This window comes from Akebia trifoliata, chromosome 13 (assembly GCF_017979445.1).
Source record: "Akebia trifoliata isolate Shusen 1 chromosome 13, ASM1797944v1, whole genome shotgun sequence".
Lineage (NCBI taxonomy): Eukaryota > Viridiplantae > Streptophyta > Magnoliopsida > Ranunculales > Lardizabalaceae > Akebia > Akebia trifoliata.
In genome coordinates, this window is record NC_141387.1 from 30165618 (window position 1) to 30190973 (window position 25356).

At 38.1% G+C, this 25356-nt stretch overlaps 1 protein-coding gene across 4 annotated transcripts; it reads right to left on the minus strand.

The window, feature by feature from the left end:
- Positions 1–640: 640 nt before the first annotated feature.
- CHR4 (chromatin remodeling 4) lies at positions 641–25356 on the minus strand. Of its 4 annotated transcripts, none has more exons than XM_086420999.1 (12): positions 24900–25356; positions 21913–22169; positions 19093–19194; positions 18209–19006; positions 16636–16743; positions 13637–16435; positions 7453–7610; positions 5534–5648; positions 3880–3953; positions 3535–3802; positions 3121–3444; positions 641–2782 (listed from the first exon to the last, which is right to left on the minus strand). In XM_086420999.1, the coding sequence occupies exons 2-12, from the start codon at positions 22129–22131 to the stop codon at positions 812–814; spliced, it is 6936 nt and encodes a 2311-aa protein (XP_086277125.1). In that variant the 5' UTR covers positions 22132–22169; positions 24900–25356; the 3' UTR covers positions 641–811. The 4 variants fall into 4 exon arrangements, with proteins under 4 accessions (XP_086277125.1, XP_086277124.1, XP_086277123.1 ...); XM_086420998.1 differs by adding an exon at positions 23443–23525 and having other exon boundaries at positions 3121–3802; positions 24900–25355; XM_086420997.1 differs by having other exon boundaries at positions 3121–3802; positions 24900–25355.

Here is a 25356-nt window from a genome sequence, read left to right on the forward strand (position 1 = left end):
AGGGGTTTATCCCAGAAATTACCTGTTCTACCTGGGGCGAGGGGACTATATGTGCCCCAAGGATAAATTGGGTGCTCTAAGAAGCCTGGTATTATAAGTTTGCAAGATCATGAAGCCCTCTCACTTTCAACCCCATCTGTCCTACCACCAAATTTCTGAGAAAAAGTTCGGCCAAGACCTGATTCATCGATCCAGTAGAGCTCTCTATGGAAATGCAGACTGTTTTTAATGCCACCCATGATTGATCTAACTTCCAACCAAGTTAAAAGCTACTAGAAATTTCCTTTGGCAGATTCAAATTAATTATAGGAAGTATACATATACAATTGGAAAAAAAGAAAAAACAACAGAACAGCACAGCAGGATCTACAGTAATTGCTTTGGGGAGGTTTTCTTCTTGCACCACTGCATCTCTCTGATACTGTAAATCAATGCCGCTTATATGAATAAAAGGATATAATGGCCAATGGAAGTGAAGAGAATGGTATTACCACTGAAATTCAGAACTAACTTACTGGATTGTCTCCTACATATTACTTGGCCAGGAAGCACACCATACATAAACCCCGAGAAAGCCGACAAATTCCTCTGTAGAAAGTAAAGAATATGCACCCATCGATCCAGAGAGTAGAGATATCAATAGCAATGCCAATCACGAACGACTACATTTATTTTTCCTTATACAAACTTTACACAATATGTCTTAAAACAAATCCTATCGCTTCTAGTTTTAACACTCGTTGAATCATGTTTACAAAAATTGAATCCCGACGGGTTGGTCCGATACTCGGTATACCAGGGAAGAATCTTTTTAAGGATCTTGTTCACACCCATGACTATCTGATACAGTCTCCTCTGAAGATATTTCCTCTATTTCGGGCCGATCAATCTGACGAGGATCCGAATGTGTCTTGCTTGAATCCCCACTTTCAGTCCGAGCAGTTCTCTCGTCAGAAAGTTGACCCCATTTTCCAAGTACTGGGCTCTGCCCTGCCTTCTGTTTTCCACGTAAATCTTTCGACTCAAAGCTTCCCCCCTGACCAATAGGTTCTAAAGGCTTGGGCGGAGGCAACTCACTCCCGAGGAAGCTGGGGCCCGGGCCTACACACGATGCTACCAGTTGAAGCACTTCAGGAGAGGGAGACAATCCCATTCCTGGTTTCTTGAAGTGGTCTAGATATGACGATGATGACTCTGAATTCATTAAGTTTAGATTCAGAGAAGGCAAGTTGAGGTTGGGTTCGATCCAAGGGAACCGGGATGCTCTGTTCGTGGATGCTAGTGGAATGGAGGCCGAAGCTACACCGTCACCAAGCGGGCTGTTCTGGAAGTTTTTACTGGATGTGGCTATGTCCGGCGTCATCCTCCTGCGTTTATGATGTAACCTCCACTTCTTCTTCAGACTCCGCCGTGGGTCCTTCGGTTGGCTAGGCGGAGGACCCGGAACCGTAAATGGAGGAATGGTTGGCTTCTCTTCTCCATAGAGCACACGAACGGAATGGGCTATTGCCGAGACGGTTTGTGGCAGGACAGGCTCGGGGGACTTTGCAGGAACACTGACAGCTTCCCGAAGCCAATGAGGAAGCTTGTTCATGGGAGATTTACTTTCAGTTCTAGTTACATCTTCCTTCAATGGAATATTGCTAGTTGAATCCCCACCGCACATATTATTATGTGAATTTTGCAAGGAATTCAGAGGCCCGTGGATAGGATTCAGAAACTTGACATACTTATTGGAACCGTGCTCATCCTCCTTTTGCTGTAAATCATAGCTGCTTGAGCAATTCATACCCAGAGAACCCAAAGTACTGCTTCCCATGGAATTGAGCAGAAATGGTTGCTCCAAGTGCAAGTTTGAAGAAGTCAATGGTCTATCCGAGGGTCCGGCAGGAAAATCTCCATTGAAATTTGACTGAAAATTTTCAGATTTCCAGGCTGGAAGAGGTGCATAATGAGTATTTGCCAAACCAAAATGATCTGAAGCCTCACCACGCAGCATACCTGATGTTAGATCTCCATAACCCAATTGCATGTCTGTTAGATGAGTTCTAAATTTAGTGGGGACAGAATAGTCTTTTCCAGGTCCAGCAAGTCTACTTCCATGTAAAGCTCGTGTCATCATTCCATCAGAGATGCCCAAAAATGACACAGATTTGGATGATTTTGGTGCCAGGAGTGATGCCTCATCAAAAATCTTTACTTGCTCCTCTTCCCACCTTAGTGACATATCTTCAGAAGTTCGGTATTTAGAAAATTTCAGCTTTGGATCTCTAAGCATGGTATCCCAATTACCCCGCCCATGCCTCCGAACACCAATCCAGAGGGCATCAAGTTCATCTTCGGACCATGCATCTACCTTTGACTTCTTTTTGAACAAGTTGTTTGCTCCAGATCCAGTCCTCATCATTATGTTGTCAAGGACCTTCTTATGGTTGTCAGGTAATGAAGAATATGTGCTCTGCATTGGACCCAAACCTAATGTGGGAGGTGGCGCTTCCCTCACTTGCCAATTTTGTTTTGGAGTATCTTGAGATGGCAATCTGAAATTTGGTAATAATGGCATTGTGGAAAGATCTTGTATCGCAGTTTCAACTTTTGTTCCCAATGATAAACTCGGAAATAAGTCGGGATAGGACTTGGACACGTTTTTAGCGGGAAGTGAGAATTTGGGTATATGCTGCTCCTCAAAAGCTAAATTAAGCATTGCCATTTTTTCTCGAAAAGCAGAACCCGAATTTTCAAGAGGATCGGGACATCTTCCTTGTGGGTTTGTGAGAAGATACTGCAAATATGACACAAAAAGTTGATAAACCCCTTGCAATGTAAGTTCAATATAATAAAAACTCAACACTCCCAGAGTCCGACTTTGACCGCTTCAAAATTTTGGAGGAACCCTCCTCGTTACAAGACAAGTGACTTTTTAAATTTATTTCATGCCCATATATTTTCATTGATATTTGGGATACTCCTTGAAAACGTCACGTGTAATACAAAGGAGAGGTCCTACTGAAATTTTTAAGCAGGATGGTGGCTTCAAAGTTTTGTCCTTTTCCCAAATCACAACTTTTAGAATTGAAGAAACAAAACAAATTACAAAATAAGTATTAAATGAAAGCTTACCGGGCTAAATGGAAAGCCACCGTCCAGGAACCGTCGCTTGAGGTGACGTTGCGTGAAATCCGATGACGTAGATGCATCTCCAGCATTCTCTTGGCCCTTTATCTCCATGTCAGCAGAAGTTCCAGCACCAGGGCCAACACTGAATGGAAATTCTTGAAAATTCATACCTGTTCTGCTTTGACCACCATTCGATCTTGTTACATTGTAAGACTCGTGACGGTTTCTGTGTGCCAATTCCAGTTGGTTGGCATTGGGAGCACAAAGGCCTAGAACCGGCAATAGGTTATTATTAGGAATCGAATTCGAGTAATTCATGCTTTCGACCTGGTGGTTTGGTATGAACATGTCAGGAATTGGAGGGCCAGGGGGGCGAACAGAGAGGTCCAGATGATTACTATTGATACTTTTGTATACCTGCTTCGAGACCCTAACATGCCTCGAAGTTGAGTCACTCTTGTTCTTCAGTGTGTCCAATGGATGATTGAATTTTTTATCCTCCAAGTTAACTGATGATTGCACTCTGACAGAATCAACTGGTTTGCTGAAATGCTCGCTTGCTTTGGCATTGTTGGCAGGGAATTGCGATAGTGGTTCAGGTCCAAACTGTCCCTCAGTGGGACAATATGCTTTGGCCATTTTCCTCTGAGCGAGTCGTTCTTTCTGTCTAGCGCGGAGCCTAGCACTGTTGAAGGGAAGTATTCAGGACGTCATCTTAATTTAAGAGAAGCAACTACAACACACAAGATGTTTTTAACTTACAACTTTGTTTTTAGAGCTCGGCCCGCAGGTGTATATTCCCGCTCTGGCTCCGGTTCTACCTCTTCATTACCATTCTGCTTTGACACACAAATGATTTAAAACAATAGAAACTGATAAGATAGATGCCTATGTGAAGCATGAGCATATGCTTGCATGAATATGAAAGCTTCCAAGCAAAGAAATTGAAAAAAATAAATAAATAAATAAATAGACGAGACCACATGTTCAGGAAGAAGGCTATTTAGAATCTAGAACTGAATCCTCAATTACAATTTTATGCTTCATAACAATAATTTTAAAGGTGTGTGAGGCTTACACCTCAAAGAGAGACTCACTGATAAGTAAAATGAAATTATTATAAAGAAATGGGGGATTGAGGTGACCAAAAATACATGACAGGCACTTAACCGATGGAGTACTACAAACCCAATCCCATCTACCCAAAAAGTCTTCAAAGAAGACTCCCTCTGAACTCCCTAACACCAAATAAAAAACACTAAACTCAAAATAGAAATGATGGACTCCTGGACAGTCTCGTGAGCTCCTTCAAAGATTCAACGGCTCCTTTCCTTCCAAATACCCCAACAAACTGCAAATAGGGTTACACTCCAGAACAGTCTCCTGGAAGCACCAAAAGCAAATCCCCACGAAGACCATGACTGGAAAGGACAATTGGTAGACTGCGGAAGGCATCCGAACATGCCAAATTGAATAGAAAGTGGATCCCAAGCAAACAAGTAGTGCAAGAATATATGAATTGCCGATTCCCCTTCAGCCATACACATGGGGAAGTAATTAGGACCCCTAACACCTCTCCGTGTGATCTGATCCTTAGTAAGAATTTACCCAGAAACACTTCTCAAACGAGGCTGCATCTTTACCAAACGAACTCAAATAGCTAAAAGGAAATGGCAATGAATGTTATGAGCAAAAGAACATTTGTAAAACCAAGTAACTAATTGACTCTTCCACAATTCAGAACATGAAAAACACGTTTTCAAAGTACACTCTTCCTTTTAATTTATATACCCATAATTGGGATGTTGCCTTGGGGGAATATCCATGGGAAGAAAAACAACTTAAAGATGGAAATGGAGCTATCTCAGATTTCAGTGAGGAATGATTAGCCACCTGAGCCTCCACGGAGTGAGCGTAAAAGGAACCAACCAAGAAGATCCCATCCCTGTTCCAGTTCCAAATTTCCTATCCCTAATAAAACATCTCCAAACCCTTAATGCCATTCTTAACAAACCTGCATTCAGCAACACCCACATAATGAACTATCCCCAACAGCCCTAAAAGCCCCTTGGAATCAACTGAATCCAACTCAAACCCTACCACCACATATGGGATGTCCTACAAGCTATACCTCAGTAGCAATGCCCCAGTGCATTGAGATTAGGAGGCGAGCATGTCTGACATTGGATCCATATAGCCATGGTCATCAATATGCCACACATATGAAGCTTTTTTTTTTCTTTTTTTGGTAGATAACAAATGAAAAGCACCTTATGAATAAAATTTAACTCCATAACAGAAGTGTGACATTTACTAAATATTCATATGAAGTACAGAAAATTTGATTTAAAAAAAATGTATACAATCACATTTCTATGAAAGAAATGTGACTAAATGCAGAAAGAGAAAACAGTACCTCACTTAATGTTTCACTTGGATGTGGAATGAATGCTTCACTATAAGAAACAGCTTTCCTTAGGCGCTTCCCCCGACCAAGAGCTGCTTCCTCCTCATTTTGGTATTTCTCCCATCTACCAACCCAATACAATATTAAAAAAAATTAGAAATCTTTGTTTCACTGGTTAATTGACTAACAATATTTTTCAACATAAGTCCACAAAATATTCAGTAATTGTGATTAATATATGAAAATAAATAACTAAATAGAAAATTCCATGTAATGGGGAATCCGTAACACATAATGTTAAATAATTGGTATGAAAAATCCAATGAGCAATTACATGTGTAATCTAAATTTGTAATTAAAATATTGAGCTGTGATCTTTCTATACAAGGCAGTTTTTTTTCTTAGGTATTTAAGTAGTATGGTTTTGAACATTTAATTGTATGACATTGACTGTCTGAGTATAAAACCCAGATCCATTCATGTAATGAACTTTATTGATCCTGATTGTCTTATTCCCACTGATTTTATATTGCACTATGGTGAGTTATGATGTGTGGTTTGAATTGTTTTATCATTTATCAAAGCACCCAAGTTTGTATCCTCTGTTTTACCATTATTTCAATAATGTTTCCGTGGCAACAGAAAATTTAACAATATCTTCACACTGCTACCCACAGACTGAAAAGTGGATGCCATACCCATGTTACTGTTTTTAATTGTAACTGTTATGTCCATGACTAACCATCTAACTGTATCCTTGCTGTACATGGGAAACATAGATCCACATTGATGAATGTAAAGGTGGATTCTTCGATTAAAAACAAAAGCATTTTGCACAAGGAAGTAAAAAAACCCAATCCATGCCAAGCAAATGAGTCACATTTTTTGGACCCTACTAGAGTGATACAAAAATGTAAGAAAACACAGTAACTTCAGTTAGGTTGACGCTGAAGTCTCCCGAAGGAGGATATGTGCCAAACGTGCTAAAGATGATGGCTTTACTCAATCTGCCAAATGCTCCTAATAATGACCAGATGATTAGTTTTGATAGAGAGTATAAAATCATCAATCTTTATCTTCCCAAAAATGTTTGCAGGCACCATCAGCTGATTCTGAGTTCTTGCTTCCTAGAAGATTTTAGTCTCTCGTGCATAAGCAAATCCCTTATGAGCTACAAATTACAATCTAATAAGGCACATCAAAGACTCTGCCATGAGTCTTCATCCAGTCCCATTTCGTCCCTCCAGAAATGTCAATGCTCTATTCCACCCACAAAAGCAAAATTAGTTTGTAACACCCATTGGGACTATTTTTTTCATCCACATCTTGGTTTTCCAGGGCCTGAAGTGCTTCTTCCTCAGAGATTTGCCATTTAGCTAACATCGAAAATTGCCTTGGACAACCACCCAATACAAATAACGATAAACAATGAGATTTATTGGGAGAGGTTGCAAAGCTGGAAAAGTGAACCATCAAGATCTTATACAATATCACTAGTCTATCTACTCAGCTACTGCAGCAGAGTCCTCTAATTGCTCTCTTATTTGATGTCAGTGTTTAACCTAAGTTAGAGACTCGTCACCAGCTGTATCCATCTAAACTCGCAATAAACCTTTTCTTCTATGAATGGTTTTTAATGCATATTCATGCTATTCAAGAGTTTCGTGATGGCAAAAAAATAAAATAATAATAATAACTCCTCTATCATACAGTAACAAACCAAGGCCATGGCTTTTGCTTGGATTGATTCTACATACAGCACCATCGTCCCGGTTTATACATTAATTCTAGGAATCATTCATAAACATACTGAAATCTAAGTTGAGTGGAATTTGGATCAAACCATATTGGACAAGCAAGTATAACAGTGATACATTAATGCAAGGAAGCTATAATAAAGAGAGTGGCCGTGAGAACTAGCTACTGACCTGACACGCAAAAGTCGATCCCATTCATTTTCTTCAGTAACAATAAGCACATCATCCTCTTTCCTCTCCAAACTTGGTGCACAGACATCACCATCCACAGCAGAAGGCAGTTCAGTTCTTCCTTGTTCTTCAGTTGCCTCGTCATTCCATTCCAGCGACTAATCAAATAAAAGATTGGGAGACATTAAGATCACGAAACAATGAAATATTACATAGCTTTTGGTTCCTTTTGGCGCTTAGTGATCCAGTTTCTTGACAAAAGAACATGAAAAGGAACAACAGGTATAACCTTTATCAAAACATGATGGCACAGCCAAAGCAACACTTGGCATGTGGAAGACGTAGTTAAATTTCCTTCACAATTATGAGCGATAATGTACGGCCAGAAGAGAGTGAAACCTAATGGAGCTATCACTAATAAATTTGAAACTAAAATTGACGCAAGATACTTCTAGTATATAAGAAAAATATGAAATCCCGGTGAGCTATAGCCAAAATAATAAATAAAGTATTTAAACTTTAAACAGATATTCCTTCAATGATATAGGATATTGATTGCATGGCTGGCCGCCAAAAGTTTGTACATAATTCAGGATAGATATAAAAGGAACAATTGAAGTAAAAATATTCAAGCTGAAGATTATGGCGTTGATATGTCAGATATCATCAAAATCAACTTCAATCAATAAAAAAATAAAAATCATCAAAATCAACTTTTGATGCCAAAAGGGAAAAAGGTAAATGAATTTGCTCGTAATTATCAATACGAATGTTTCAAGGTCTTCAGCCGTTTTAAGAAGATACTACTATCATTAGGTACATTGAGTTATGTGGACAAAAGACAAATTTCAATTGCTTCAATTATTATTGCTTTCTCCCATGATCACTTAACTTGTAGATGGCAACAACATTTAAGAACTAGGACTGATGATAGTAGTAATAAAAACCGTTGTGGGAATAGTTTAACCTGGGAGGCTTGGAGGCTTCTTACAGTAGTAAGGCTGTCAATATCAATGTCGTAGAAGGCATCGGAAGGCTTATGCCTCAAAGCTTGCCTCGGGGCTTTCCCAAAATGCCCTAACCCCAATCAAAAAAGTGTGAAAGCTCACTAGGCTTACAACCCTTCCACTGAGAGTTCAAAAAGGTGAATCCAAACGACTAACACGCTTTTTAAAGTTTCATGTCATAGGTATGTAACTTAAATGCAGATGCTGGTGGCAGCTGTTTTAGTACCTTACTTTGTTAAATTTTGTTGTCTGCTTTCTGTTTCCCTCCTAATTGTGAGAAAAAATAGATTGGAAAAAGCCAATGACTATGTTAGTTCAGAATTCCTAGCTTCTAATTGGATTGTACAGGAAAAGCTCAAACGACCTTTAACAAAAGGGTATCTGTAACCGAAACCAACACAGGTGGGTAGGTAGAGAAAGGGCTTCGGGGCAAGATGGTTGAAGCAATTGATCTTTTTGCGGATGATACCTTGATCTTTTTGGATTATTCTCCAAAGCAATTGAGTTTCTTAAGTGGCATCTTAGGATGCTTTGAAGCAATTGCTAGCATTCCAGTTAATCTTCGCAAAAGCAAGTTGTTTGCGGTGGGAGAGAAGGAAGGGGTGGAGGTGGCAGCAGCTTCGATCGGATTTCAAGTGGAGGTTCTTCCAAGTACTTATTTGAGTCTCCCTTTGGGCATGGGGTATAATAGTAAAGTGATGTGGGATCCGGTGGTTGAAAGGATGGGCAGGAGGTTAAGTTCCTGGAAATCGAAGCTTTTATCTAAAGGAGGGAAAACAACTCTCATTAAAAGTGTTTTGGCTAGCATTCCAATTTATACTTTTTCTTTATTCTCCTTGCCGAGAAGTGTTGAAGTGCACCTGAACAGAATTTGTCGGGATTTTTTGTGGCATGGCAAAAAGGGAGTGCAGAAATATCATTGGGTCGATTGGAGGAAGCTTTGTTCGCCAAAGAAGGATGGGGGTTTGGATTTTAGAAATTTTGATTCCATGAATGCAATTTTATTGGGGAAATGGCTTTGGAGGTTTGGGGAGGAGGGAAAAAGTCTCTGGAGAAAAGTAATAGTGGATAAATTTGGTGTGAACAGGAATGGTTGGGAGAGTGGGCCGACTAGAGGTGCTTTAGGGTGTGGGAGAAGGCTTCCAATATTTAAGAAGAGAGTGAAATTTAAAGTTGGAAATGGGAATAAGGTGAGATTTTGGGAGGATTGGTGGTGTGGGGAAGGTCCTCTGAAGGATATGTTCCCGGACCTTTTTGTTTTGTCTTCGAAAAAGAATCAAGTTATCTCTCTAATCAATAATTTCAGTAATGGGTTGACAAACTAGAATTTTGGGTTCAAAAGAACCTTTAATGATTGGGAGGTGGACATTTTAGGAAGATTAGTTTGTTTGGTGGAGAGTAGCTACATTAGAAGTTCCTCGGACGACCAAAGATTGTGGAGTGGCAATAGGGATGGGAATTTCACGATTAAATCTTTGTACACTAGCATTGCACCAAGGAGTGCTCTGTCTTTTCCCCATATTATTGTTTGGGGTGGTAATATCCCCCCTAAAATTTCGGTTTTTATGTGGATGGCGGCTCTAGGTAAACTACCAACTATGGATCAGCTAATCAGAAGAGGTTTTATTTCTCCGAACCAATACAATATATGTAGATCTCATGCGGAAACGGTAGACTATTTACTCATTCACTGTCGTGTGGCTCATCACATTTAGGCACATTTCTTGTCCTTATTCGGCTTGTTGGGTTGTTTTCCTTGCTTGGTTAAGCAGACTTTGGAATCGTGGCTGACTTGGGGTAGCTCATTTACGTCCTCAAAACGGATTTTATGGTTCTTAACTCCTTTTGTGATTTGTTAGGGCATATGGTTAGATCGAAATTGGTGCATTTTTTTAAGGAAAAGTATCTTTTTTCGATCGTTTGGTTTTATCGATTTTGGAGCTTCTTTTCTCGTGGTGCAAACTTCACGTGGAATTTAAAGGAATTTTCTTTGAGGATTTTATTGCAAGATGGGATAGGGTTTGTTCGTTGTCGTGATTGTTTCTTGCAGTTTTTTTGTGTTTTTGCCTTTTCTGTTTTGTTGGTCTCTCTTTGTGCTGGGAGGGTTCCCCCGACCACCTGTTTTTCTTCTTTGATTATCAATAAATTCATCTTTATCAATAATAAAAAAAAGATTGTTGAATTGCATCATGAAGTATGGAATTTCAGCTTCATTTTCTATCTTAATTAATAGAAGTTCCACTAATTTTTTATTTTCAATCTCTCTCTAGAGGCTTACGACAAGGAGATCCGTCGTCCTCCTTATTTGTAATCGTGGCAGAATCATTGGGTCATCTAATGCCAAGAGCGGTTTCTATAACCGCCCTATCGGGTTTCGTGGTGACATGTGGGCCTATAGTATCTCATCTTAAATTTGCAGATTATGACACTAGTATTCTTGGATGCTTCCATTAATCAAGTTAGATTATTTAGGGAACTATTATGTTGCTCTGGGACCATCTTAGGACTAGCCATCAACATGCAAAATAGTAGTATTTTTGGTGTTGGATCAGTTTCACATCTACAGATTCTTGCAGAGTACTCGGGATGCCAAGTGGGTCTTTTCTAACACATTATATAGCCTACCAACTTGGGGGAAATTATAGAAGTTAAGGTACTAGGGACCTAGTAATTGAGAGAGTTGGGAAAAGATTGCGGTGGAAGGTAAAAAATTCCCCTCAAAGGAGGGGAAAGTGACATTGATCAAAAATACCATAGCAAGCATCATCGTGTACTTATGATTATTCCCAATTTCTAGAAGTGTAAAGCTTCAATTAGATACATTGATTAGAGACTTTCTTTAGAATGATAGGGGAAGAAATCGAAATTTTCGTCTGGTCAAATGGAAACTGATATGCACAACAAAGTAGAGCAGAGGCTTAGGGTATAGGAGGTTCAAACTAATGAATTCAGCACTATTAAGAAAATGTTGTGGATATTTGGGGCAAATCAGGAGAACCTTTGAGAAAGTAATTAAAGCTGAACATGGAATCAGTACTTTTGGGTAGGAAAGTGGTAAGGGTAGAACCTTCAAATGGTTGTGGTATGTTGATTGTTGAAAGGAATAATGAAAATTTTGCTTGTCTTCCACAAGCGAATTGCCTTCAAGTTGGAAGAGAGAAGGGGGATCGAGTGAAGTATTGGGAGACTCTTTGATGAGGGGATGCCCTTTTGCGAGTAGTTTGTGATACTATTTTCAATCTTATCAAAGAAGAATTCACTTATTTCAGAGTTTCATGATTCAGAATGGGGAAGAACTTTCATGGGACATCAGATTTAACAGAGGCCCTAATTGGGAGGTACAAGAAATCGCAAATCTTATCAATCGCACCACAAAACAGTTTGATCCTTCGTATGGTTGAGGATTGGAGGGTGGGGATTGGTAATCGAGATAGCTCTTTTTCGATTAAATCTTTTTTCACTGTTTTGGATTTCTTGTGGTTGCAATTTGGAATCAAAGATCCCATCAAAAGTAGCATCCTTTATTTGGTTAGCCTCACCCCTATCTATTTATTATTGCAGAATGATCTTTCTGAAGAGAAAGTAAAGTGTTTTTAATAGAGGCGGTGAGATTGTTTGTAGAGGTATTGTGCGCTGGGAGTTTAATTATTTATGTCAGGAGCATTTAGCTTCAGCTCTTTAGCAATTGTATTTGTGATTTTATTTCTATCGGTAAAAAGGATGGATGCATAGTAATAAACAGGGGGACGCCGAGAAGGCTCTACAACAGAGAAACCAAAAAAGAAAACTACAACGTGAAGAAGCGCAGAATAAATCCCATCTGCACACAAAATCCTGAAACAAAGAATTTGTAAACTCATCAAAAGATCTACTCCAAAAGAAAATCAGCCACAAAATTACCAAAATGACTTCGTGCAGTTGATTTTCTTTCCCTTCAAAGACCCTACTATTCCACTCCTACCAACCCAACAAACTACAAAGAGGGTTAAAAATATAAAATTTGATAGGTTGGCAACCTGAGAAACCCCTCTGTCACCACCAGAAACCCATATTCTTGAATCTCAGGTCATGAACCAATCATATCTTTTTATCATCAATTCCTATTCACACAAGGATTTGCATTAATATATTGCTAATCCAATTATCTAATTGTTGCCTAAACTTCATCCATGCAATCATTGAATTTTGTATACACACATCTTGAGGCAGTTAACAGACCATTTGTATATTTCTAAAATATTCTTTAAAAGTATTGTAAACTCACACTTAACTATATTTAATCATACATAAGCCTCATTAAACAAATTATCACAGATCACTTAATTGCATCTTTAATAAAGAAGTATAGTCTCACTTTCTAAACATGGTTACAATTCCATGGTGTTTCCCAGAGGTCATGCTAGCACTGTTCCAAAGTTGGCAAATTAGAACTTTCTCGCATTGAGTAAGGATCCTGTGGGTTTGAACTCCCTTTGCAGTGTGTTGGGAATTTGGAAAAAAAAGAAACAGCAGAATCTTTTAAGACAATGAGCAGTATCTGTATCTAGTCTACCTGTTCCATTTTCTTTTTCTTTTCTATACTCTGTTTTTCTCTGTAAACTCTCTTTATTTGATTTTAATTGTTGTACCATACGTATAGGGTTTCTTCTTCATAGTAGAACACTTTTTCAGCTATTATTCAGATACATAGTTCTCTTTCTGACAAATGAACATGAAAGTCACTTTTCGGCATCGTTCAACATTCCAATCCAGTCGAAAAAGGACAAAAATCATAACTACAACATGCAGTTCAACCAAACAACATAGAAAGAAAAAGAGAAAGAAAAACAAAACAAAAAGTTTAGGTCAACATAAAGTAGCTCAGAACTGGGCTAGGGTCCTACAAAATCTTGAAAGCATAATGCATGCTAAACATCATGAAGTCTGTTTATTCAATTTTACTTGACCAAAGTTTAGCGTTTAAATTGTTCAACAAATTTCTGTCAAAAAAGATAGAAGACAGCAACAAAGTTCAGAAATATTCTCACAGAAAAGCAATGTTATAAACTCAACTAGATTCATGAAGTGCCACAGTTGAACAGAACATGATACATCCATGCATAAAAATTTGTTAGTGTGAGTCAAACAAACATGCTGCTTGCACACAAGTAAACAGAAGGACAAATGTTGGAAGTTACCTTTACAGAGCCAAGCATATCATTCTCTGAATCCCCTTCAACACCTTCAGATGCACCAGACTGAAGAATTGAACGATCGAGCAATTTTGAAATTGCATTTTCATCCCACAAAATCTTTGTGCTTCCATCAGTACACTTATCCTTGTACACATCCCCCAAGCCACCAGTCCTCCTCCTATGCTTATGCTCTATTTCTATTATTGCTTCATCTTTGTTGCTAGAATTTTCGGTTTTATCTTTTCCACTACTATCACCAGAATCACTAAAAAGTTCTTCTGTTCCCCAACGTAGAATGTCTTCCACTTCTTTTTGAGATTCCGATTTGTTCATGAAAAGTTGATCAAGCATCAGCTTCTTCTTCGCAAGCTGTAAGATGCGCTCCTCAACACTAGCACGAACAACAAGTCTGTACACCAAAAGTCTGTTTGTCTGTCCAATTCGGTGTGCGCGATTCATCGCCTGAATATCCGCATGAGGATTAAAATCAGAGTCATAGATGATGACAGTGTCAGCAGTAGCCAGATTGATCCCAAGACCACAAGAACGTGTGGATAACAAGAAGACAAAGCGACTTTTGTCTTGGTTAAACCGAGCAATTGCAGCTTGACGGTCTGCCACCGATACCGAACCATCAACTCTTTCAAATGTTTTAGACCCAAATTCTACAGTCAAGTAATCCTCAAGGATATCAAGAAGCTTCGTCATCTGTGAAAATAGAAGTACTCGATGGCCTTCCTTATTTAACACTTTAAGCATAGAATGCAACAAAGTCAGCTTGGCTGATGCCTTTATTCTCATTTCTTGAAGGAACTCTACTGATCCGGAATCAGGCTCTGTACCTGGTATGAGATATGGATGATTGCAAACCTTTCGAAGTTGCATAACAATGTTTAGCATCGACTGCTGAGGAACACCCTTCCCTATGTTCCTCAAAATCTGGTAATTTTTTGTAAGCATTGCACGGTAGTACTCAGCCTGAATGGATGACAACTCAACAGGAACCATGCGTTCAGTCTTAGGGGGAATATTTCGCATGACATCCTTTTTAAGTCTTCGAAGCATATGTGGAGAAACAAGTTTTTTCAGCTCCTCTGCCTTTTCCGCCGTTGTAAGATCATTAAACTTCTCTTCAAATGACGACAGAGAAGGGAAAGAAGCCGGCTGTAAAAAATTTAGCAAATTATACATCTCACCTATGTTGTTCTGCAGAGGTGTGCCAGTCAACAATACACGGTGTTGGAAAGAAAACGTGTTGAGGAGACTGAAAAGTTTACTTTCTGCGTTCTTTAGACGATGCCCCTCATCAACCACAAGAACCTCCCAGGGAACTCCACGTAGATGAGAGGAATCAGCAAGAACCATCTCGTAAGTAGTCAAGAGAACGTTAAATTTGTATGACCCGGACTTCTTATTTAAGCCATCTATATCATTGGCAATCCATTCATACTGACGAATCATTGATCTTGCTTTTGCACACCCATGATACTCCACAACATTCAAGTTAGGCGCCCATAATGAAAACTCAGAAAGCCAGTTAGGCATTGTAGAAAGAGGGACCAAGACAAGACAAGGCAACTTAGCTTTGAACTCAATATATAACGATGAAAGAAATGCACAAGCAGATACAGTTTTCCCCAGCCCCATCTCATCAGCAAGGATCACATTTTTAGATTTATGCCAGCACTTACGCAACCAATTCAATGCTTCTAATTGATGAGGAAAAAGTGACCCTCCTTTAAGCTCCTTAGGTTGCTCTATGAGATTTGGACAATCGGTCTTACTCTTCGAAAGATCATCCTCAGAGGCAGTATTATTCAATGTTTGGCGCTCAAACTGCTTAAACCTAGAAATCAAATGTGAAGACATTTCAATGACAGGATCATCTATTCTCTCCCAAGTACACTCATCATAAGGGAGACCACACCATTTTACAAAGGCTTCCGTAATCCCATCCTTGGAAGCACGTAGAGCAATCACTCTCTGTGGTTGGCTCCACTCTTCCTGGCAAATGTTAATCGCTGCAGTTCCATATTTGGCCTTGTAATTCTCTAGCTTTCTCTTCGCTAGAACTTTCAGTTGACATTCAGAAACCCAACTATTACGAATATGAGATTGCCCCACCCACTTGACAAAAAATTCATACATGACATTGTTTCTATCTGAGGGTATAGATTCCTCCAAGATTGATGATTCCGGCATCTTGCTTTCTCCACTATTATTCAACATCACCTCCATGTCTGCATCTTTTGTGTCTCTATCACAAGGGATGGGTGTTTCACATGTTCCTGGTGCTGGATTATTACCATGGATGCTCACATTAACACATTCAACATCTGTATGCTCTACCATTACTCCTATATCAGTTACTTTTCCCATATCTTTGGTATTTGCAGCATATTCATCCCGAACTTCACTATCTACAGTTGGACAACCTTGAACCTTTAGATATCTCCGTGAAGAACCCGTGGCATCCCCTCCTGTACATTCTTTGGCCATACATCTTCTGTAGACACGTAATTTGTCCACTTTGGTATCATTTTCAGTACTTTTTCCCCTATCAATTTGGTTCGCAGCACCTTGAGAGCCATCCGCATCTTTGACGTCTGCATCTCTGTTACCAGCAGGAATGTCATCTGATAATCTTTCACTATTTTCTGGAGTAAGTAAAGAAGGTGTATCACTTGCAACACCCGTAGAGTTGTTCTCATGTGTGGGAGAAGCTGAACATTTGATTGGTTGATTGAGACTTGAAGAAATCGTGTCAGTACTTTGAATTCGACAGCCCAGGATCCGATCAACCTGTTAGGAAGAAGAAATATGTAAAACACGATAAACACAAAGAACAAAAAGTAGACATTTTAACCACACCCATTGCTCTGATTGACAACCGGGATGGCCTAATGTAATGACACTGAAGACCAGATAGAAGCATTTAGGAATACTTAAACTCAACATTAAAGTGCATCGACGATGAGAAGTAAATGCATAAAATCTATTACCTGTTGAACTTCGACTACAAGATTTTCTTCACATGTCTCTGTTTTACCTACTTCAACTCTTGATTCATTTAACTCAAGTAATACGTGTGATGTTTCCTCTGGTAATTTCTGCATAAAAAAGAAATGGATAGAAAAGTAAATCACAGTGACGCTGCTCTATAAGAGAATTCAACTTACACAGAAAAAAACAACATAGCCTCAAGGGGAAGATGGGTCCTGCACTGCACCAATATAGGATACAATAATTAAAAAACACGTTGTAATGAAGTGATGTAGGCCATTATCCTTTCAATCAGAGTTGTTACATGAAGTGGACATGTGTATGTGCTATAATTAACATGGCATGGATACTCCATTTTAAAAGGGAAAATATTGACGTTGGAATGCATGATGAGAAGACATCAAATCTTGCTCAAAAAAGAGAAAATGGATTTCCTAATGTTTCTTTAGTCACTTTTTGTCATCATTTATAACTTGTGCAAGTCAAGGTATATTTATGTATTCTTTCATATTGCACGCTAGGAAAAAAATTTATATGAGAACTAGCAGTTAACCATACCATTAAGATTCCATCTCTTGTACCCATAGTCAACAAGGCCCACCACCAGAAAGTCCTTTTTTACCCAGAACTCCATGTGATTAATTTTGCACCTCCCTAGCTCTTTTTAATTTATGCCTAAAAATGGAACCTTAAATCACTGGAGTAGGCTCCACTCCAATTTAACAGCCCAACCATCCTCGAGTACCTCCACGGCTCCACCTTATCATCCCTCGAGCAATTCCTCTCCCCCATAATTTATGGACAGTTAGACCATGATTGCTGCCTAGTTCATCTTGTCTACTCCCCATCTCAACGTCTCCTTCTTAGAATAGGGAATCTCCACCCCAATTTTGCAGATCAAAATGGTAAATTCCAAAAAGAAGTTGTGATGTAACTACTACAAATCGGGGAAATAAGCTCCTGAGTAAATAATTTTTGGACAGTTAAATCTTGATTGGCTGTCTAGGTCATCTTCACTAGTCTAGTCCCCCATTTCAACCTCCCTTCTCAGAGTTGAAAATCTCCTCTCCAATTCGCAGCTCAAAATGGTAGAATTTCGAAAACAATTCGAGAAACAACTATTGCTAATCTGGAAAAAGATGATTATCTAACTATAAAAAGATGATTACTAAGATATTCAATTAAGGGCCAGACACTATGTATAAGAACTCAATACTCAAAATCCCAAGGTTCTGGGACATATGATACCACAATACTTCAAAATAATTTCTTTAAATAAATACTTTGATGCTTTTGTCATCTTTTTAATAAAAATGTATTTGGGAATGGCTGTCATATCAGAAACAGAACCCATATTGATAAAAATTAAGTTGATATCGAAACTGCAGGGGGTTTTGAAGTCTCATACACATTCCATCAAAATATTAATAACTAATACAAGGCCCGAGAGTGCAATATGGTTAACCTAGTTGCGAGACGATAAGAAACTGGAATCTGAAATCAGAAAACTAATCAGAGAAAGCTACAGTTGAGCCATTTAGAAGCATTAACAAGAAAGAAAAGAATAGATACCACTTCTTTTTGTTGGATGCCTACAGTTTTTGTTCCAAGATCGTCCTTAGACAGAGATGTTGAAATCTGGAGGTCAACTGAATTACGTTTTCGGTGGGTTTTACCAGTTTCGGGAGATGAAGAAGCCGCCTTGGCTCCACGCTTACGAGACGTGTTTACAGCACATTTTCCATTATCAGCCCTGGACTTCTTCTGACTGCCTTCCATGTTAATTTTTGGCTTCCTTTTCCTGACTTCCTTTTCCTGCGTGGCACAACCCAATGTGGGGTTCAGCTTGTTTCCTGGAGATCCATTATTACAAGGAAGGTCAGACTTCCTGTCCGAAGGCTCATCATTTGGCTTCAAGTTCAAATTTCCATCAGTAGACTCGACTTCCCTAATGGGAGAGCTTGAATTCTTGTTTCCGGATGAATCTGTGCAAGACAGCTTTGGTTTCTTCTCAATGTCAATATTTGGACATGGTGAATTACCTTCAACAGATCCACCGTGGGATGAACGACTCGACTTTGATTTACAAGACATGTCCGTTTGCGAGGAATCCAACTTATTTTCAACAGATGGAATTGTACAGGAAAAGGTAGACTTTCCTTTGCTAGATGATCTATTTTTTCCCGGATTGTAGCTTTCAGAGATCTGTGATACCTTGTCAGATCCAGTGGACTTAATTTCACTCTTAGACTTTCTGAGAATAATTTTTGTCCGTGCTCGTTTTGAAATGGACTCTGGGTTACTTATAGACTTTACAGAGCCATTTTGCCCGCAACAGTTGGGGCATTGCCATTTCCCGGAAGGAGTACGCTTCAAGAAAACGAAAATAATAAGATGAGGATGAAATGAGGATCATTGTTAAGAAATTGGATTACCATCATGAAGACTATCCATACCTTGAGAGGTGGATTAAGACACTGTAGATGATAAACTCGAGGGCAGTTATCACAACATAGCAAGTTGCCTCCAAGATCACATATTACACATTCAAAGTAATACTGGAAGACAAAAAATAATTAATTGAATCAAAAGGTTAAAAGCAGCAAGTATAACTAAAACAAAGCACATATGATAAAAGATGCAGAAAAGTAAATAAAGAGGCAAGCAAACTATCTATAACAATGTTAAAAACACAACCATCTTGTATTTATTTATATCATTAGAGTGTACAATTACTCACACCATTCCTGTCGTGGATGGGTTTCTGATCGAGGAACTTGGCTAAGGTCATCGAGAGGATAGACCACTTTTGTCAAGATTTCCACTCCTGAACTTTCACTTACCAGTTCATGTTGTTTAAGATTCATTTCCTACACTTATAATCATTGGTAGCATTTGGCAGACAGCATTAGGGAGACAATGTTGGGAGACAAAAATTTGTCCTATATGGCTAAAAAGTTTCGGATTGGGCTGATTTTTATTTTTATTTTTTTGTGAGGATGGTCTCTATGGTGAGGAGATCATCCTCACAAAAAATCAGCCCAATCTGAAACTTCAAACCCATCAAAAGTGGTTTACAAATTAACGGTAAAAAGTTGACGGTCAATGATTCTTCAACTTGTAAACTGGGGTTAGAAGTTTCAGACTGTGCTGATTTTTTGTGATGATGATCTACTCACCGTAGTGATTATCCTCACAAAAAATCAGCCCATTCCGAAACTTCTAACCTTATATAGGACAAAGGCGTTGGCTTCATGTTGTCTCCCTGATATTGTCTGCCGAACGGGACCCTATAATCATTTGTGAATACATTGAAGAGACTTTCTTGAGGAAGCAGAGTTCCCACTTATTGAGTAACACCATAAATGGGATGACATTATCAATCAAAAAATTGGGAATAAAGGGCAGTTCAAATGGTAAATTATCAAATTTTTCAATTTTTTTAAACAAAATTATGTACTTGAGCAGTACATTGGAAATTTTCTAACAGGTAACAGCAAATAAATTTACCAATTTTTTAAACAAAATTAAGCAACCAGTAGCTGTACAACACTCTGAATTACCCACAGAGAACGGAAGTGTCCAACAGATACCAAACAGGCAGAAAAAGAAAAACACCTCTCCACACTATATCTATCATAGTTCTGACGGATGTAAGACCTTTTTTTTACTTTCAAGTGTGTGGAAGAGTGTGTTTTCTCTTAATGGAACAAATCTTAGGCACGAAGTCTCCTAGGTGTTAGTGTGTTACTGTTACATTTTCAGGTAATAATAAGACACCATTAGTCTTGCTAAAGGAAACTAATGGCAAAAAAGTGTTGGACACCTTCTAATTGGGACTACATAATATAAGTTGTGAACTATTCGACATCTCAACCACCTCCCAATAAAAAAATTTACAAACTAAAAAAAGAACAGAAGCCTTGAAAGGGGGCAAGCTATCAGAAGATGTTTGCAACTTCTATGGGAAGCTACCAGGATCTATACAAACAAGACACATACATAGATGAAAGAGGTTTCCCTAAATACTTAGAAACATAAGGTCATAAGGGCCGATTGAAAGGGGACCAAGATACAAGTATTGTAGTGAACTAAGTACACACAAACACAATCGATATACATCCAAAATCATCTTCAGTTCAAAGAACGCCATTCAGTACCAATTTAGGAAATGTAAGAATACAACACATATATGCAAATAATTATTCATCAAAACTTTATGCAAGATACACACATCTAGTACATTGACGTCATGTTTGAGAAGACAAAGCTCGCGTCTACAGAATCCAGGAATACATTCAGAGGGACACATGCACCGGTCCTGCTACCACCATACTTTTAAGAGAATGTACCCCCTAATTCAAAGTGTCGATATCCTAGTCAATCTAAAGTTCCAAATTTCAGGGCACATCTAAAAGATTTTCTGGACCAAAATTCATTATGCACAAAAGAATGTATCATCAAACAAAGAATGTTTATCCTAAGCACGCAACCAATTGCATTTGTTTTGGATGGGTCGATACAAGTACAAGGATCTAGGAAAAAATGTGTGTAAATGTTTAAAATCATTCCATCAAGCTTGTGTAAAAAATGTATGGACACATGAGCAGTGTCAAACACCAACCCCCACAAAGACAAGGACACATGAGCCAGTGCCGGACACCCTAACCCCCACAAACTTTATATGCTGAAATGCCCTACTATTTATTTCATTGGTCGAATGATATAATTTAAATTACTATAGCTCTTGTGAAGTATGTAATATGGAAAGAATGTATGTAAATAAGCTAATGTACATCCAATTCATATGACCAATACATAAATATTAGCTAAAACTAAAACATTGGATTAAATTAGAATTTTTTTAAGAACTTTGGCATGTGTCCAACACGGGAATATGACATAACGTCAAACTGCAAATTGTAAGAAAAAGGAGTGTACTTCTTACATAGTCAATGAAGTCCCTCACAAGGAGACCACTAATTGGAGGTTGATAAGAATATGCACCATGTGTGGGAAAAGGCGTTAATGATACTGATGATATCATACATTTGGTGGTACTTGGATTACGTAGTGTTTATCCTATATTCACAAGCTCAATGTCTTGTGCTATGTTGGATATTTGTCGCTATCAGTTAAGGCTATGCTGCTGCCTGAGGTACCAAGAGAGAGACCGAATGTAAAGGCTATCTCTTATAGCACAAGACATTGGAGGTAAAGAGGATCAAAAGTTGCTGACCTTCAATATATGTTAAAGATCACAAAAGAGAGCTCACCCCATCATTTCCTTTCTTCTTGCGTGAAGCTCGAGCCGAACTGCTATCTCCTTTCGGCCTGCGCTTGTCAGGAGGGTTGTTACTTGGAGATTCTGAAGGTACAACAATACTCTCTTTGCCATTGGATAAATCTGGTCCACAGGGAAGCCTTTTCCGTTTGCGCTTCATGACCCAATTTCTGTCAATCATTTTATTATGCACGGAACTGGCTTCCTTCATCTTAGGATCTCTTGTCCTGCATTCATAACTCGCAGCACCTAGAAGCATGACAAGACAATATGGAAATCAAACCACCACTACAAAACCTCCAAGTCCAATTCCTTTTTTTTATGTATAATTAAAGTTTCTTGTCTTAAAGACAAAAGAAACAAACAAACAAAAATGTCACATATGAAAAACAATAAGAAGAAATAAGAGGTATTTACATTCAACCAAGTCCAACATGGAGAAACATAGCAAAAGAGTATTTAAATGGCTTAGCATAGCTGCATAGGTATTAAACTGGTACAGCATAAATCCTCAATATTATAGCTTGAAGAAAGAGGAGAAAATTTAGAGCACCACAAAAAGATGTCAAACTAGTTTAAAAAATCACTAAACAGATAAAAGAGTCGATGAATTTCTGTACTTCGAATTTAGATTTATCAAGATGCTTTGAGTCACAAATACTAGGTGGAATGATGGAGGCATGGGGTAATTGAAGATCCTAAATTGGAAGTTATGGTGTATCTTCCACAATGCATAAAGACTCAAAAAACATCAAGCTAAGGAAACTGGAGATATAGAGGCATTTTAATGAACTTATCCTAAGAAATATGACCATTATCCAAAAACAAAATGAGATTAACTCTTTTTTATAGGTTAATTGTTAGACGTGTCTATTAACTATGAAGATACACATGTCAAGGCACTAAAAGCAAAATAATAATAATAATAACAATAATAAGGAAAAGAAAAGTTGACAGGAAAGATACATTTACAGACTGATACTTATTTCAATTTTAAAAACAGTAAAAAGGAATCCCTTTGCCATTAGCCAAAAAGTATTGTCACAATCACAATGGGCTGAGCATGGTAAATGTGGAGGGAAAAATCCATATATCCTAAAATGATGCCACATGTCATCTGGGTATCAAGATCAGGAATACAATCCTAGTGATCCGAGGAAGTGCCCCAGGGCTACACACTTGGAGAGTTGGGAGTCAAATCACCATGGCAGCTATGCATCAAGAACTCAAAACCACGTCAGCACAATGCATCAAGCTGAATCCCAAAAAATCAGATATACGATACACGTCATAGATTTCTTTCTATGCCACGCGGGATGCTGAAATAATATCAGAAAGGGAGGATACCAAGGTGGATAGAAATTTAATAAGGGAAAGTTACTAAATTGGATAGGAAAAAATGGGGAGATCAAATAAAATCCGGATTCTTCCCATTCTTGATAAATAGGGCATTCAACAATCAACACAGAAAACGTACGCATTCTCGAGCTTTAAAACCCCTCAGGATTGTTCTATTACCGACCTGGGCATCAGATGATTTGTGGTGCAGGAACACCCAGGAGCTTTTGGGAAGATCAACAGGTCTCAAAAAGAACCAATCAATCCCTGGTACTTTGAGGTGGAGCCAAGTTTTTGCATCCACAATAAATAATTCAATGACATTTTCAGAATGACGAGATTAATGTTTCTAGAAAATGGTTAAAGAAACACACATTAAGTACGGTCTGATCCAAATTAAGCAAGGACAGCCACTTCACTTTAAATCATTAAAGTTTAGCTTTTATAAAGAAATAAATATCGAAAACATTTTTTTAGTATTTAAAATCATATTTTTTGCAACGATACACATTAAAATTACTTCAAAAAGACATCCTAAAACAAACATACGAACTTCAAAGCATTGAAGTTGATGCATATATAATGCTGTAAAAGTCTTTCTTATTTTTTATTAAATGAATCTTTTAAAAAAAAATTCATTAGGCCAATTTATTATCGAGAGTGACATTGCATTCAATATGTTTCAATATATTTTGAAATGTTCCTAAACATTTGAATTTCAATAAAAATATTTGTATGTGTATACCGACGTATTTTGGTAAAAAAATTTGAAATTTCCCAATGTTCCATCCTGGTATGTCAAAAAATTGGAATGTGTAACATTCCGAAACAAAAACTTTGAACAATGGCTACTCCTATAGTCACAAAAAATGCATGCATGGGCCGAAACCAAAAGAACTCAAACTACTGAACGCAATGCCTATATGAGGATGAAATATAACATCAAAGGCGGTCTTACTATGAGAAACACCAAACATAATTAGCAATTAGAGGAAGTAGGAACAACTTCAAGATCCAAAACTTCATATTTCTACTCCAAAACAGCAAACCAAGGATCAAATCAAACCCCTTAAATCGTCAAAGAAAGTAAGTGATAAGTTCAACTCAAAACTCACATCTTGATTAAAAAACAACATTTTTTTCCTATGTTTTGAAATCCCCATTATGCATTGAGCAGCAATAACATTTTCACGTCACATAAAACCAACACTTCAACAGCTAAAGATAAAAATTCACTACTGAGTTCTGCTCTTAAATCTGATAAACACCATTTCCAAAACAAAATCCACAAAATGCCGACCAGTAAAATCTACCAACTGAATCACAAAACTTTTACAACAACCAAGCAGAATCAACCCATACCAAAACCAAAACTTGATCAGAAAACAACAACTCACTGATTTTCAGCTAGAGTTTCACTTGCACCAAAGAGATTCTCCACAAAAAATCTATAAAAATTTTTGAGAAAAAACAGTGTTTCTGTAATCCAGAAAGGAATATTTGTTCAAACCCCATTTCCAAGAAACCATCCACAAAATGCAAATAAAAAAAAACAAGTAAAACCTACCAACTGAGTCACCAAACTTTACAACAATCAACTCATACTAATCAAAACTTGATCAGATAAGAACAACAACTCACCTGATTTCAGCTAGAGTTGAACCAACGAGATTCTCCACCCAAAAAAATTGAGTAAAAAACAGTGATTCTTAGTAATCCAACAAAAGAAAATTTGTTCTTAATGAATCGAGCACAAAAATACAAATACCAGATGAGGGAGGAGAGATTGGGAGATTGCGGAGAAGAGATGAAAAGGGGAAATTAGGGCATAGAAGTACAAAATGAGAGAACCGAGAAGTAGTTTAGAGAGAGAATGAGAAAGAAAGATCAATAAATAGAGAGAGAAAGCGACATATACGATACGGAATCGCCGGGCTCGTAGGACGACAACACAACCATTGGGGTTTACTGACATGGCAGACGAGAGGGGTCTTGTTGTTGGAGCCGAGAAATTGCTTTACCAATTGTCTTTCGCCACGTGTCAATCTTCAAATGTAGTGTGGCAGATTTTTTTTTTTTTCTTTTTTTTTTTAACTTT

Bases quoted from the DNA above. Each gene is read 5' to 3' on its own strand.
- CHR4 (XM_086420997.1), bottom strand. From the start codon at position 22,131: ATGAAGGAAGCCAGTTCCGTGCATAATAAAATGATTGACAGAAATTGG. The intron at 19,195-21,912 runs GTGAGCTCTCTT...TTTGTCTTCCAG, and splicing joins AGAAGAAAGGAAATGATGGG to TATTACTTTGAATGTGTAAT. The intron at 3,803-3,879 runs GTAAGTTAAAAA...TCCCTTCAACAG, and splicing joins CGAGCTCTAAAAACAAAGTT to TGCTAGGCTCCGCGCTAGAC.